The 15,118-nt window shown below is 42.6% G+C and overlaps 1 protein-coding gene across 1 annotated transcript in view; it reads right to left on the reverse strand.

Annotated features, from left to right (window-relative positions):
* The window catches only part of LOC117758031 (exostosin-1), a 162,108-nt gene that overhangs the window by 24,226 nt on the left and 122,764 nt on the right, over positions 1-15,118 (reverse strand). The window contains exons 4-5 of the mRNA XM_034579352.1: positions 4,882-4,975; positions 1,897-2,004 (exon numbers count right to left, since the gene is read on the reverse strand). Coding sequence (XP_034435243.1) covers positions 1,897-2,004; positions 4,882-4,975 — 202 coding nt within the window. The remainder of the gene's footprint in view (positions 1-1,896; positions 2,005-4,881; positions 4,976-15,118) is intronic.

Below are 15,118 nucleotides of genomic sequence, written 5' to 3' on the forward strand. Positions count from 1 at the left end.
CAGAAACACGTCCATCTTGGTTATTTCATTGTACGATGCAGACGCCGTCAATTCCATGAAATGACTGAATCGTTTCTTTAAGATGGCTTTTTTCCCCAGGTGTTTGTGTGACAGTGCAATAAAACCCGAGTTGGAATGAGTCTACTCTGACACTCGTCCCTGCTCCCGGTGTCTCAGCACAGCAGGAGACGAACGGGAACATCTGCACTTTCTGAAGAAGAGACGTGAGATCGTCGCCATCTGCTGCCGTCGCGTCCGGGGACAACGACAATGTTGTGATGTTTAGAGGAAGAGACGAGAACATAAAGTAGGAGAACAGGTAGAAAACAATCAGAAAAGTGGAATCGTGTTTCTAATGATCTGGGAACTGTAGCGATGTTTTTACGTGGTGCCCCCTAGTGGTAAAACTGGCTCTAGATTTTCTGCTCTAACTTTGTTCTGAGATTTGTTTCACGTTTAGTTTCCCAACAACAGAACAGGGAGGAATTGGAGAAACCACACGAAAGACAACTTCACTTCCCTGATTCAATCCTTCGTGTCCGTGCTTCCCCCGCGTTGTTTCCTGTTACGCTACAAGTGGTGTTAAGGGACGAGATGAAACAATCCTGGAAAAGACTGAAGACACAAAACCGTCTTCAGCAGCAGATTGGTGGGTTCACATTGTGCCGCGTGTGTGTTCAGACACAGGCCACAGAGTGTGTTGCACAAACACCATAAAGTGTGTTTGATTTTATAAATGTCAGGTTTAATCCAGAAAGCTTTCGTGTTTTTATCCCTGAAATTTTCTTTTATTAATTCTTCACACGTCTGCATCAAAACAAATTAACGGAAAGATCCTTATTTTGCTCAACCTCAGAATTCCTACTGTCAACACACACGACACTTGCTTCACACGTATTACAGCCAATTAACACGCTTTTAGATGCACTTAACCAAAGCTCAGACGACATTAGTGCGTCTCAGTGATGTGTAATTAGGAAAGACGCTGCTTTATTAGATCGGAAAGCAAAGTTTTTATTGTGTTGTTGTGAGATTTACAGAGAAAACACTAATTATCATCATGTGCGAGGTGCTGATTGAAGCCTGATGAGGAACCAGGCACACGTTAATTAAAGACAGGCACAGACCCTGCACACACACGTCCAGGTGGAGTCATAGGTCACGCAGGTGCCTGCACGATAACACAGAGTAATTAGAGGAGGTAAATATCACCAGCTCGGTCCGCTGGCGTAATTAAAGGCAACAGAAGGTGATCCAGTTTTAGAAATAATCCATCTCAGATAAAAATACTTCTCGTCGGAGGTGTGAGTGACTCTGAATATCACAGCTGTCATGTCAGAATACAAACTGAATAAAAAGCCGCGTTACTGCAATTAAATTCCCCCGCTCCCCTCGGCTCCGGTGACACGCTGACAGGTCCCACTTATGACGAGGGTTTGGCCCAGTTTCTCAGAAAACATTCATATATAAATATAGTTGAGGTTTTTTACCGAACCTGTTCTGCTCCTCATTCTTCAGAGCTTCCAGAAATGTGGTGCAGCTCCACTGACAATGTGAGTCAGTTGTTGAGTGTATTTATAGTGTAAAGAAAGTCAAGCAAAAGAGTTTACAAGAATTAATCTCTTAGAAACTGTGTCTTGATCAGGCAGAGGCTCAATTAAACACTTTTAAATGGGACAATCTGAGTCTGGGTCATTTAATCAATCAATCAATCAACCAATCAATCAATCAACCAACCAATCGTTGACAGTCACTGAATTAGCCTCCTGCTGGAAGGGCTCACTCTTATCTGTTGATGCTTTATGCTGTAGAGTGTGAGGAAGGTTTGACTCCACCTGCTGTGACTCTGTGATAATGGGACAGTTCATATCAATCCCCGGCCATTTTTCCGTTTACCTGTAGGAGCAGCCTCTCGTCTCCGAGGACGGCGGCTTTCCTCCAGTCGATCACTTCGGAGAAGGGCAGCTCCCAGCCGTTACTCAGGATGACCGGGATGCAGGCCGCCTGAGCCGAGGGAGACAAGGAGAGGAGAGAAGGAAAGGAGAGAAGGAAGCATCAGTGTGACAGGAAATCCTTCTTTCTGGGAACCGGAGTTGAATAAGTGTTTATACAACAGCCTGTTTGTAGGAGTTGGAGCCAATCGTCAACCTAGAGCTCACCTGAATCCCCTGAATCCACTGATTAATGATGATAAGTCAGTAAATATTGTTGCATATTGAAGGACGAGCCTCCATCTGAGGACATTTACGTCTCAATAAAAGACATAAAGTTCATTCAAACTATTCACAAGTTTTCACTGTTTGAAAGAAAAAAGAAAAATTCCTCTAATGAGAAGTTTTTCTTTCTTCCTTCACTGACGGATTTGTCCTGTTGGATATTTTCCGTCTGTGAGACACTTTCAACGTGTTCCAGGTTTTTTCAAAAGCAAAAGCCCAAAAAATCTCAAGGAGCAAACAACAGTGTGTTTTTATTTATTTCCCCCGAATGCATCGATATTCAGAGGATTCATTCATATAGTTTAAATCATCAGGATCTGTTTTTCTCACTGTGCTGTAAACTCATTTTATGATGAAGATCTTTAAACTGTTCATCGTTTGGGATTAACGGCTCCAAGTTGATAAATTCCTTCACTTCACATATTTAATGTCTCATCTAAAAACCTGTGGTTTGTTTTATTAAATTCTCAACTTAAAAATCTGTTATTAATTTAAGATTAATTTAGATTAACTCAATAACCATTTCCTGTTTAAAACACAGGTTTTATGGAAAACCAATGAAGGTTGTGCATTGAGTGGATGACACAAAGATAAATTAAAATCTAATAAAAAGTATTGTAAAAGCTTACACCAGTGAACAGTGAGAGTTATATATAGATTTTATTAATGTGCCAGCACAACACCTCATTTGTTATTGTTTAAAATGATATATGATTATGTAGTGTTATAGCTAAGTTATTCTTACCAAACATTTCAAACACAAGTGAAAGTATTTCCAAAAATATCTTCACATTCATTATGAACGACTTAATAACATGTACATTTTAAAGCTGCCATAGATATTTAGAAATAAACCACTAAACACTAAAATGTTCTTATATCTGCTGGTGCAAACTATATAGTGAATGGTAAACTATGAACGTTTTATTCTGCTTATGAATGTTACTTATTTTCTTCACAGTCCAGATGTGCGTCAGAGTCCAGGATGTCACGGGGGGGGGGGTTATGGCTCCACATTGATATAAAACATTCTATGACTCCTACATGCGGTGTGAAGCAGCTGCAGAATGAAAAACAGACAAACTCAATACGTCTGGTATTTTCATTTAAAGTTCAAGTTCGACCGGATTCTCAATCAAGTGAAGCCGAGAGATTAGAGGAGATTCACAAAATGCCGAGTGCCTGATCAGTGACCTGTCTAAGCAAATTCTCTCTGCTTTGATTAGTCCGGCTTTGTGAGATGACTTTCTCTCTTTTCTTTATTCCTGCCTCCGTCCTCTATCCCTCTCTTTGTTTTTCTCTCCTCTCCTCGGAATTTTGATGATTTCTAGACCTTTGCATGGAAAACGTTTTTTTCCTTTTTCGTACATTTGGAAAACAGGTAGGATTTCCTGAAAAAGCAATTCAAATAGTTGCTTTACGCATTTAATAAAAACCCTTTTTTATGTCCCCAGAAAGTTCAGCCAATACAGAGACGTTACTTTTAAAAAGAGTGATTATTATTTGGATGTAGAGAAGTTGGCAGAGTTTATGTCTTCTTTGTTTCTTTAATGAAAAACATTTTCTCGGCTTGTGGCTCAATTTGATGCTACGTTTCAAAACTATTTAATTATTCCAGTACTGTGGGAAGACACGTGTATAAATACTTCTCGCAAATACTCCGGATGAGACCTGGACTCGTGTAGAACCAATTTATTCTTCCAGTCTGTCTTGGATTGACTATGTATTAAGAAAGTGAAGGAGTAACAAGAAGAAGAAGAACAGCAGCCGCAGGCAGGTGCAGGGCGAGAGAGTGAGACACTTAATGTCAAGTCAAACGGAGAGACACGTGGAAACGAGGTGCTAATGGAAGCTGAACACATCTGTGGTCTGAAGACGTGCAGCAACGTTCCTCCTCCCTGTGGTGAATCTGCAGAAACGGGCCTTTTCTGGAGCGGAGAGATGACAGATTGTCAATGGTAATAAGATCAGCTGCTGGTGAGACGACACAGAGGAACTGGTGGATTCCTTGTAGCGCCCAGCTGGAGCTCCGCAGGAGGTCTGATAAGCCTTTAGCAGTAATCACGAGCACAACAGTGAAGCTACAGCCGGCGACAAGGATCCCGACAATATCCTCACTGGAAGTTTTACAAGTGGAAAACAAGTGGAAAGCTCGTCTAATCATTAGGTTCATCCTTTCATCACTTTCATGTCACACTGTGGACGTCGTTTGGAGACGAGTCTGTGCCGTCGCCATCGTGGTGCGGAGCTGAGGTGTCACATCCCGCTGATACAGGAGGTCGAGTTTCAGCTGTCGATCAAGACGTTTCACCGAAATAACTAATTAAAACCAAACTGAGAACTACCTAGATCGACAGAAACCATCTTTAAGTAAAACATATTTAATGTGGACTTTTTGGTTTGGTCCATGTCCCATCTACTAACAAGGAGGAGGTTTCTTGCAGAGATTCCCTCAAGAGTCATGTCTTTGGTGACCTTTAGTGATTCAACTACCTTTACTGTCGTGACGTGCAGGTGTATTCCAGGATTCCTGTACTTTGAATGAAGTATTTCTTTCACCGACGCCCATTACGTTGAAAAATTTGTATAGTTAACCTATAATATTCTCAAAAACACTTGGAGAAAACACAATGAAATCCTCCATACAAGCAGAAAGCTACTGTACCTGCAAGGCCTCCAGGAAGCGAAAGGATCCCAGACGCCGGCCCCGAGGCACCAGGCAGAAGCTGGAGTTATGGAGCAGCTCCTGGTAGTCGAACCTACGCAAACACAAATTTAAAAAGAGAAAGGTTAGAAAATAAGAGAAGAAGAAGTAAAGAAAGCGTAGAAAAGAAAGAGGAGAGGGCTTCGTTGCCAGAAACTAAATGTTTTCAACGTTCAACTCTGTCTAATGGGCCACAAGAGAAAATTAACACTGAAAGGTACCTTCAGGAAAAAAGAGCCGACAAAACTAATCAAGAGAAATAAGAGAGAACGACAGGAGGAGAGAAAAAGAGAGAGAGAGAGCAGAGGATGATTAAACTTCCAGGGGAACTCTCATGAGCTCTGGAGGAGGTGAAGACCTTTTCCTGGAGACAATAAGGTCGACACAGCTCAAAGAAACGAATGGCAAACCATTTTTTTTCCTTCCATTTCATCCTCGGTATCACGTAAATGGCCTTCGAAGACTTTTACGAGAACTTAATCTCTTTCATGAAACGTTAGCTCCTGCAAATCAAACAGAAACACGACGGATTCATAATGAAACGTACTGGAAATCAATGCACAGCGGACTATGGCACGTTTCATCTGATTGACACACGTGAGGAGAGGTTTGCTTCAGTTTAGGTTTTACTGGAAAACTATTGATCTGTGTGTGTGTGTGTGTGTGTGTGTGTGTGTGTGTGTGTGTGTGTGTGTGTGTGTGTGTTGTCCATCAGGTGAGAGTAATTAGCTTTGATTTATAGACGTTACAATGGATTTCAAATGTGACCCACAACCAAAGAAACAGAGCGGTAAACCAGGAAGACTTATTCATATTTATTTTATCCGTTTAAATCAGTTTAATCAACATAATTCACAGATGCAACAATTACAGATTTTCAAAAAGATTCCCTTCCCTCAAAGTTTTTCAACTTGCAAGTCACTTCTGTCAGTCTGCAACTTTAAAGCTGTGTGTGCGCGCATGTGTGTGTGTGTGTGAGAGAGAGAGAGAGAGAGAGAGATGAAAGAGGGAGAGTGTGTGGGTGTGTGTGTGTGTACACATGATCTCAGGGCTGGCCTGAGGAGATTTTAGATTGAAGCCTAATCTGTCTGGGGATCAACTGTCAGACACCTTGTGTGTGTGTGTGTGTGTGTGTGTGTGTGTGTACCTGCCTGAAAAGCCTGCCTCTGTACTGTGTGTGTATGATAAGTCTTCATGATGAGAGAGTGTCTGGCATATCACTTACTGTCACTGCACATTTTGTCTGTGTGGTGTGTGTCTGTGTGGTGTGTGTGTGAGTGTCTGTGTGTGATTGTGTGTGTCTGTGTGTGATTGCGTTGCTGTGAGAGCTAAATCAGATGTCAGGTGTCCAGTTTGTCGCCCAGAGACAAGGTCACTCTGAGCTCCTCTGACAGACGGAGACAGCTCGTCACAGCTGAAGATGGTTATTTGGGAACAAGTGCAACAGTTTGACTACAATTGAATCTCACTTCACCAAACAGACTCTGTTTGACGGTTTAATTATTAAATCTTATTTCCTGTGACCTCGGGTTTAATTCCTGCACGACTTGTCGATTGTGACGTCGTCTTTCTGTTCGTCGCTGCTGCAGCTTCAGCTTCACTTTCACAGGCCCCATTAAGACTTTATTGATTTATAATTTGAGGTTTGTTTGGTTTATCTCGTGAAATATAATTAAAACATGTATTGAAAAATCCTCATCAGAGCATCTGAGTGATGATATTTCAACTAGAAAGATTAGAATTGAATTCGAGTAGATTTAAAATGAACTGGAGCAGCCAGCTCACGTGTGCTGGTTCTCACTGGGGAGGTGGGCTTCCTGTGTGTAGTGACCGCTCAGGGATTCTTTCAGGGGCTGCGGTTCCTGCAGCTCCAGGAGCGACGAGTCTTCCTCCCGGTCAAGACGTGACCTGGCAGCAGATGCTCCACACGCCTACGATGCAGGGAGCAGCCTCAGCTTCTCGCCTGGAAGCAGAGGAGTCGTCTTCTTTGATTTCGTTCTGTTCTCTGCTGTTACAAGTTAGGCTTCGAAAAACAAATGCGACCTTAATCTATCACACTTCATGGTGTAATTCAGATAATTAACAATCCTGTAAAGACATAGCTGGTCTATTTAAAAACACAGCCATAAAAAGATATTAGATATATACACTGCAGCATTTTTCCCTTTTCTTTGTTATCTTTATAAAACTTCATGTAAACGATTGTTCCTCGATCTTTATTAACTAGTTTTTCCTTTGCAGAATAAATGAAGTCATCCAGAAAATGCTCCTCAAAGCTTCTCTGCAACATTTCTCCTCTAACCGAGGAGGTTTGGAGGCAGAGATCTCGACGTGCTGCGAGTAAAGAAGCAGAGAGAGAGACTCAGACTTTCTGGAGGGAATCTCAGGACACCTCAAGAGGAGCTGGAGACTGAGGAAGAACGACAAGCGGCTCTGTTTGCCGTGTCGCCGCCATGACGCTGACCTAGATAAGCACTTTGTCAGAGTATAGTTGACACAATAGAATGAACGATGCTGCAGGAGTAAACCTCTTGAACCAGGTTATTTTCAGCTGCATCCTTCAGACGCTGCATTTGAAGGGTCCAAAAGTCAGAGACAAGTTTCCACAATGGGAACCGGGTCTCAGGAGATTCACATCTCCAGGGATGAGGAGTTTTTACTCAGATGTTTCATCACTCATCCTCCGTCGTCTTTAGTCTTTTGAGGTCATCTTGATCTGTGGCCTGAATCAGGGGCTGCGTTCTTCGGAGGCTGCATTTCAAGTCCGACTGCATCACAGCATCGTGAAGGCTCCTTTAAGTGCGGCTGACAAAAGCGTCCCCAAGAAACGAAGGCTTCAATGGGGGGGCTTCAGGTGACAAAACTTGTTTTTCAAAGCGGTAATGGAGCTGGAGAGCAACGAGACCTGTTGACGCTTATCACGGACATCCTCTGTAGACCAGACCGTCTCATCTTAGTTCGGCCTTTGGGGTCCACACGGCCAAGAAGACCGCCTCCACTGTGGGCCACGTGGACCACCTCCTCTGTGGGCCACGTGGACCACCTCCACTGTGGGCCACGTGGACCACCACCTCTGTGGGCCACGTGGACCACCACCTCTGTGGGCCACGTGGACCACCACCTCTGCTAAGACGTGGCCCCTGAATCAGGACACACCTTCTGTTCTGTGGTCACTATTTTCTCAGATAATCTAAATACAGGACGCACCGTACAGGAGAGGTATCGTGACGTGAGGAGCACTTGGCAATAGCCTGATCCTCTCCGGGCACATTTTCTCGACTCATTAATCTGTCACTATGCTTCACCTCATCCACCTGCTTCAGGAAGTGGAGCGGCATTCCAGCGCCCTGCTCGCACACCTCTGCTGCGAAGGGGCTTCGGTGCTCGCACAGCAATTCACCGTATGTTTGTTTAAGCACAGGTCTGAAGGAAGGGGGCTGCATTTTCTATTTTTACATCCATCTCCCTGATCCCTTTATGTGTCTAAATGTATTTATGCATAATGTTATCACCAGCATTGTTTCATTTCTACATGTGATTATGCTGCATGTGTGCACACAAGCACTGATTGTTATATAATCCAAGATAAAGAAAAGCATGATTACATTTTTGTTTCAACAGAAAATTATGCTTAGGATTTAAAAATCTGTCCTTTTAGATAAATAAAATATAGTGATATATAAAGTAGAGACAGTATAAGTGTAAAACAATATTTGAACCATGTGTTCTTTCTCTACGGCTGCTTGAAAGAGACAGAGGGACAGACAGGAGCGAGGCAAGAGTTGGATAATACTCGGTGCGAGGGAATGAAAAATCAATATGTGCCAGAGAGAATCACTCACAGCATTTTAGCTGAAAAACAAAGGGGAGAGTGTTGTCGGCGATAAAGTTAAAGGGTTCTCTCGGCAGAAAACACTAAATAGTTTCAGGGGTGATGGATCAATATGAGGCCTCATAGAGTCCACCCTGAGATGTGTTTTTTTATATATATATATATATATATATATATACTGTATATCTGAAGACAAGATAAAATCCATAAAACTGGATTTTACACTCACACAGGAGGCAAAGCTCGGCACAACTCGGCACAAATAATGTTCACTTAGTTCGAGTTTGTTGTTAAATAAGAAGCATCTGGAAGAGACATTGTAATATTATCATAAACTGAATCATAGTTTGTGAAAAAGACAAGTTTAAAGACAGATAATTAACTTATAATTAATTAAAAGTACCAGCAAGTAATGGGTCTCCCCCAAGTTGGGTAAACTGGGTAAACCTCCAATGGAAACCTCCTGCAAAGACCACCTCGACTGGCCCCTTTCAACATGATGGAGCAGCAGCATTATGTTATACATGCTTCATATATCAGATTTACATATATGGATGTAATACTTCATAAAAGCGATGAGATGCATGGAGGCTGCAGTGGAGGCAGTGTCCTCACCAGCAGTCAGACTAAAGCTGAGTCTGAACCTGGTGGAGTTTTAAGCAGCACATTTATCTGACTTTACTGTAAGTCCTGTGATCGCAGGCTCCCCAACATTCATCACTTTAAACGCGGTGGACTATTTAAAGTATAAATGGCATCACAGGTAATTACAACAAACGGGCGCCTCACTGCTGCGGCTCCCATGCACCCGGAGGCAGAGAGGAACTGGAGGCTTGTCTTACACAGGGACTCGTGGTCCCTGCAGGTGTAATTGTTCAGTGCGAGCGAGGCCTCACATGCACCGTGTGTGGATCCATGAATTATGAAGCACAGACACACGGAAACGTCCTTGAAGAGCAAACAAACAATCTTTGTTCGTAAAAACGGCGAGCGAGACTTGCCCACTTGTGCAATTTATGACGACGAAACATAAACTGTACAGCTTGAACCCGACACTGGGAAATGTTATCTTTACAACTGCAGCACAAAAAGAGCATCACACACCCGAATGTGCATCGAGCCGGGAGAGGAAGATGATCTGGAGGAAGGTCTAATCTGCTCAGACAATCAGGCACCGAGGTCTTTAACCACACCGTTCGTTTCACTCTCCTCACTCCCACTGCTGGAGTGCGGTCTGGTATTATTACCACGGTATTAATTCATTTATGCGTCTTACAGGAAAGGAAAGACCGTTATTGACTGATGACTTCGGCACTCAGAGCTTGTGTTTGGCTCAGAAGTAGAAACAGGAAATAGAAAGGTACTCAGTGGAGCGCATACCTCCACCCAGCAGTCCATGTCTACATCTATACTCTAAACTATTTCTTCTGCCGCAGTCGCAACGATATGAAAAATCATAAAAGATGTTTAACTTTGTGTTTTTATGCCGTTTGCAGCACTTTGCCCTGCGAAGCGAACACACAGAGTGAAAACACAACCTTAAAATCATCTCAACATCCAACTGCAGAGCCGGGGTCAGGGGTTAAGTAAGTAACAGAGGTTGTTAGTCGCACAAACAACAATAACGTATGTTCAATAACGTCCAGTTTGATCCCATTAGGCTCCATAGGCTTCGATATCACAGCAAAGAGAAACAGTAAAGACTAAACTGAGTTAAAATGAAGCAAAGATAATCTCTGATCTTAAATCCCCCTCTAATATCAGCTGTGTAAAGATATAAAAGCAGATTTATAAACTCAATCATGACTTTCTTCTTCAGTCCCTGACGATCTGTGCAGCTATGATGTGTCACAGTGTGTGTGTGTGTGTGTGTGTGTGTCTGTGTGTGTGTTTGTGTCTATGCACTGAGGCAACAATGAACAGTCACATTACATTTGCTGCCATGTCGCGCCTCTCTGGATATAGTCTCCTCCCGCCCGGCCGGCCTCTTGCTCCCGCACCTCGGAGCGGAAAACAGAAACGAGGCAGAAAAGAGAGAGTGGTTTGATAAATTGTCTCAAAAAAATGGGAGTCACACAAGCAGAGGAACCCTCGGCAGCAACGAGATGTGGAACGACTGTGATTTGTTAAGTCAGGACAGAGGCTGGAGGCTTGTGTGTGTCTGTGTGTCTGTGTGTGTCTGTGTGTCTGTGTGTGTCTGTGTGTGTCTGTGTGTGTGTCTGTGTGATGTAGATCTGAGAAGCTAAATTCTCTTTTAAAACACTTCAGCGTGTGTTGGGGTTAATATCTTAATCTTGTTAAACCTAAAACTACTCTAATAAAAAGAACATGTGGATTTGTGTGTGGATGGTGTGACTGTCATTGACAAACCTAGAGCGAACTTGTTATTTTAGCATCTTCCAGCTCATTGTTTTGGTTTTCACAGGCGAATTTGAATGGTATTAAAATGTAAAATCAGAGGTGAAGGCATTTGTACTGAAGGAAAAAGTTGAATCGGTGCATCCCTCCTTAAATGAATCTTGTTGTAATTAAGAGGATTGCTGTCATTTAAGAAACTAAGATGAGTTACTCAAGATTTTAACCAGATCAAACTTTGAGGTTAAATCTATTTTCAGCATTCATATTTACGCCAGGTGTGTGTGTGTCACATTTAAGTCAGCGTGCATTAATATTCAGATCCAGACCAGTCTGCAGCATTAAGCTTTAATGCCGGCCCAGAGACCTGCATGTGTTTCATGTCACTTAAGAGAAGCGAACAGTTTCAGCTGCGATGTTTACGCACAGACACACACACACACACACAGACGGATAAATATGGAAATTTCCCTCCGTCTCAAAGACAAACCGACACAGCACAGAACATGAAAACGATTCTCTCTCTCACACACACACTTGAAGCGGAGGTGTCCCTGTGAGGCAGTGCCATCTATTTCAGGTATTTTAATGGAGCTTGACGGGAGCAGACCTCTGTAATAACAGTATTTTCCCTTCAAAGCGGCCGCGGTGTAACATAAACTTTGAGGAAACCTCCTCAGAGACTCCGAGCTCCCGACCTCTGCCTGGCCTAACCTCCCAGAGACCTCTTAAACTGCCGCTGTTTGGAGACCAAGGTTAAAAGCGACGCCACCGAATGTCACAGGCAGGAATTCCCAGCGTGGAGGAGGTTCACACAAGTTAGCTTTTTGGCTGTTTGAGTTGGAAGCAAAGTTTGATTTCCCCCTCCTCTGACCCAGGTCCCAGAGAAGAACCCAAAGCAAAACATCTGAAAGAACAGATAAGTCAAAAACAAGTTCCTCCACGAGCACTTTTGCACTAAAAATATGAAAATACTTGACGTTATTCTAAAAGGAAGGAACTGAAACCTCTTATATTGTTCCCAAACTAAATCTACTCAGTTTGCCTTCTCACTCCCAGCTTCTCCGGAGTTCAGTGCACATCTGAAAGCAGCTTTTGTTTCTTTGTAAAGACGAACCTCGGACTTACTGACTCTCCATCCACTCGACCAAACGCCCACTTCCTCCCACTGTTTGCAGCATTAGAGCCATTAAAGCAAAGAACATTTTTTTTCCGTATGGCCCCTAAATGATGAGATTTGCCGACTGCAGCCTGGAGAGAATGGCGGCGCTTTTAAATGCACGAGCACGCCTCTGCACTAAAGAGGGCGCACGCATTTGTAAAACAACTGTGGCAGAAAGCAGGAGCCCATTACGACACACACACACACACACACACACACGCACACGCACACGCACACACACACACACGCACACACACTCTTTGATGGTGGTCTAAGTAGTTTGCTGACGCTTTGATGAGTTTTTAAACAGCTTCCAACAGACTCCAAAGAGCCAGGTGCTGAAGGACTCAGCTGTGACGCTGCAGCCGCTCACACGCTTCCCTCTCAGTCGGTTTTCAGCCCTGACCACTCGTCTCCTCGACGTTTTTATCAAGACTGATGCTCAGGTGTGTCCTTTGAATTGTTTTAACAGAGACTCAGTTACTCTGTGTCCTGATTTATGATCACTTCTGTCTTCAAAGTCCACAGAGGAACAGATATGTACATATTCCTGTGTTTCTTACCATCTATATGAATGAATTTATAATGTGTTTACACTCCTTTCTCTTCTGTAACTATCTTTATTTCTGTAGCTGCTTTTATTTGTTGTTTCTTATTGTTTGCTTTTTAACTGCTTGCTGCTGTTTGCCTTCATTTTTTTATTTTTAACCTGGAAAACACCTTGAAACTGTGTGAAAGGTGCTGTATGAATAACGTTTATTATTATTATTTTAATGAAAACTATGGTAATTAGTCATACCACGAAGTTAATTAACGAAAAGCACACTTGCCAAATGCAATTTTCAAAGGCAATAATGAAATCCTTTCGTTCAGATATGATTTATAATACATGTGATTCAAAAGAAACCAACACACGTTTTAGGATAATTACACATTTTCAAACTATTATTATTATTATTATTATTACTATAACAATGACAAACAACACAATCGTACTTTCAGGGCTAATTACTTTACTTAATGTTTGTATTTTCTTTTATAGCCTGAATATGTCCGCAGTGAAAATGGTCTCAGTAACGTACGTTGAGTTCTTATAAAATATTAAATATAATGAATTCAGGCTCCACAGAGCTGTAATAAACTCTGGCTTTTTTTTTTTATTAAAGGTTATTAGAGATTGTAGCTTTAAGCATAAACAGCCTCATTATTTCTTTTCATTTTTACTACTTATTGTTTCTAAGGTTGCAGAGACGTCGTCTAACACCAGCGACTCTGATCCCTTTTCTCCTCTCGTCATTTTCATTGACCTCAGTCTGAACTTTCCTTTTTTAATTTGCCGGAGCAGCAGCCGACAGTTTGCCACAACAACAAGACTATTTGGGCTCGGGGGGGTAAATCTAAAGAGAAGTTAGTGGTATCCAATCTCGTTCCAGGAGATGGTGTCACCGAGCAAACATTCCTGCACAAAACGGGTAAAAAGCTTTCGCCTGTTAACCAATCAACTGTGACTTCTCAGGGTCGACGTCCTCCTGCTCCCACGACACCACAGACAGAAGGTCTCTGCAAAGACGGGGAAATAAAAAGCTGCAAACAATGTGTCTTCATTTCGCTCTTCTATTTCTTTCCGGCACAGATCAGCAGGTGATCGGAGGACGTTTCCAATTCACAGTTTGATGCTATTGTGTGTTTGTTATCTTGTGTGTGTGTCTGTGTGTGTGTTATGTGAGAGATAATTGCAATTTCCTTGAGAGTAAAAACAGTATATAAAGATGGTCGACATGGCATCTCCCCAAAAGTGAAGCCAAAGCATCTGGATCGCCCCCTGGTGGCTGGTTACCGGAGAGGTCATAAACCCCACCTCCTCCATGTTAGTGGATGGATCAAACTCAAAAGTAAAAATTCACATCGTAGTTTTAATCTCATTGATGTTTGTTCCAGTGTTAATTTGAGTGTTATTTTGGATTTAATTAGTTATTTGAAGCTGTTAAAAGGGGTTAAAGGTCATGATGGACAGCTGAGGAGATTCTTTATCTATTTGATTTACTCGTGAATGAGAATCCGGGTGAGTTTGGTGTCTCCTGACGAATCAGCTTAAAATACTGTACCACTGACAGCTTGTGGGCACTTTATTGAAATGTTGCCCCCGGATGTGTTGTTATGGAGAAATGCCTGAACGAGCAGGTTGCTGCGATTCAGGAACAGTAAATATGTTCTGTAGGAAATGTTATTCAGCCCTAATTACCTTTTCCTTTTGACATGATGTTGTTAATTAACATATCTGCAGGTCGGAAAATGTTGATATCAGACATAATATTCACTGACAACATATTTAATTTCTCATCTCACGATATAATATATACAATATTTGCCCGTACCAACTAAAGCATTGTTAAAATTGATGATGGTTGTTGAACTCAACGCAGGTTAGTGTTTCCAGGGTTGCTACACACACACAGACACACACACACACACACACAGACACACACACACAGAGGGGGAGTGTGTGAATGTGTGTGTGTGCTGTGAGGAACCATTAGCACCCTCTCTGTGCCCCTGCAGGTTTCAGAGGTCCAGGATGTACGCTGTGTGTTAAAGCTCTTCACACGTCAGTCTCACTCCTTATTCTCGTTTATGGGCTGTGAGCTCCGTCTGTGGGTTTTTTGGCAACACACACACACACACACACAACTAGGTTTGAGTTTTTAAACCGTCCACACTTCTCCGGAGCTTGGAAACTGGTGCTGCTGCTCCTGTAAAACTTGCTGCGTTGTAGAATGGACGAGAAGCAGCTCTCGCTATGACGCGACATCGACGGCACCACAGCTCCACTTTAACTATGAGCTTCTTTA

The sequence above is a fragment of the Hippoglossus hippoglossus genome, chromosome 24, assembly GCF_009819705.1.
Source record: "Hippoglossus hippoglossus isolate fHipHip1 chromosome 24, fHipHip1.pri, whole genome shotgun sequence".
Taxonomy (NCBI): Eukaryota; Metazoa; Chordata; class Actinopteri; order Pleuronectiformes; family Pleuronectidae; genus Hippoglossus; species Hippoglossus hippoglossus.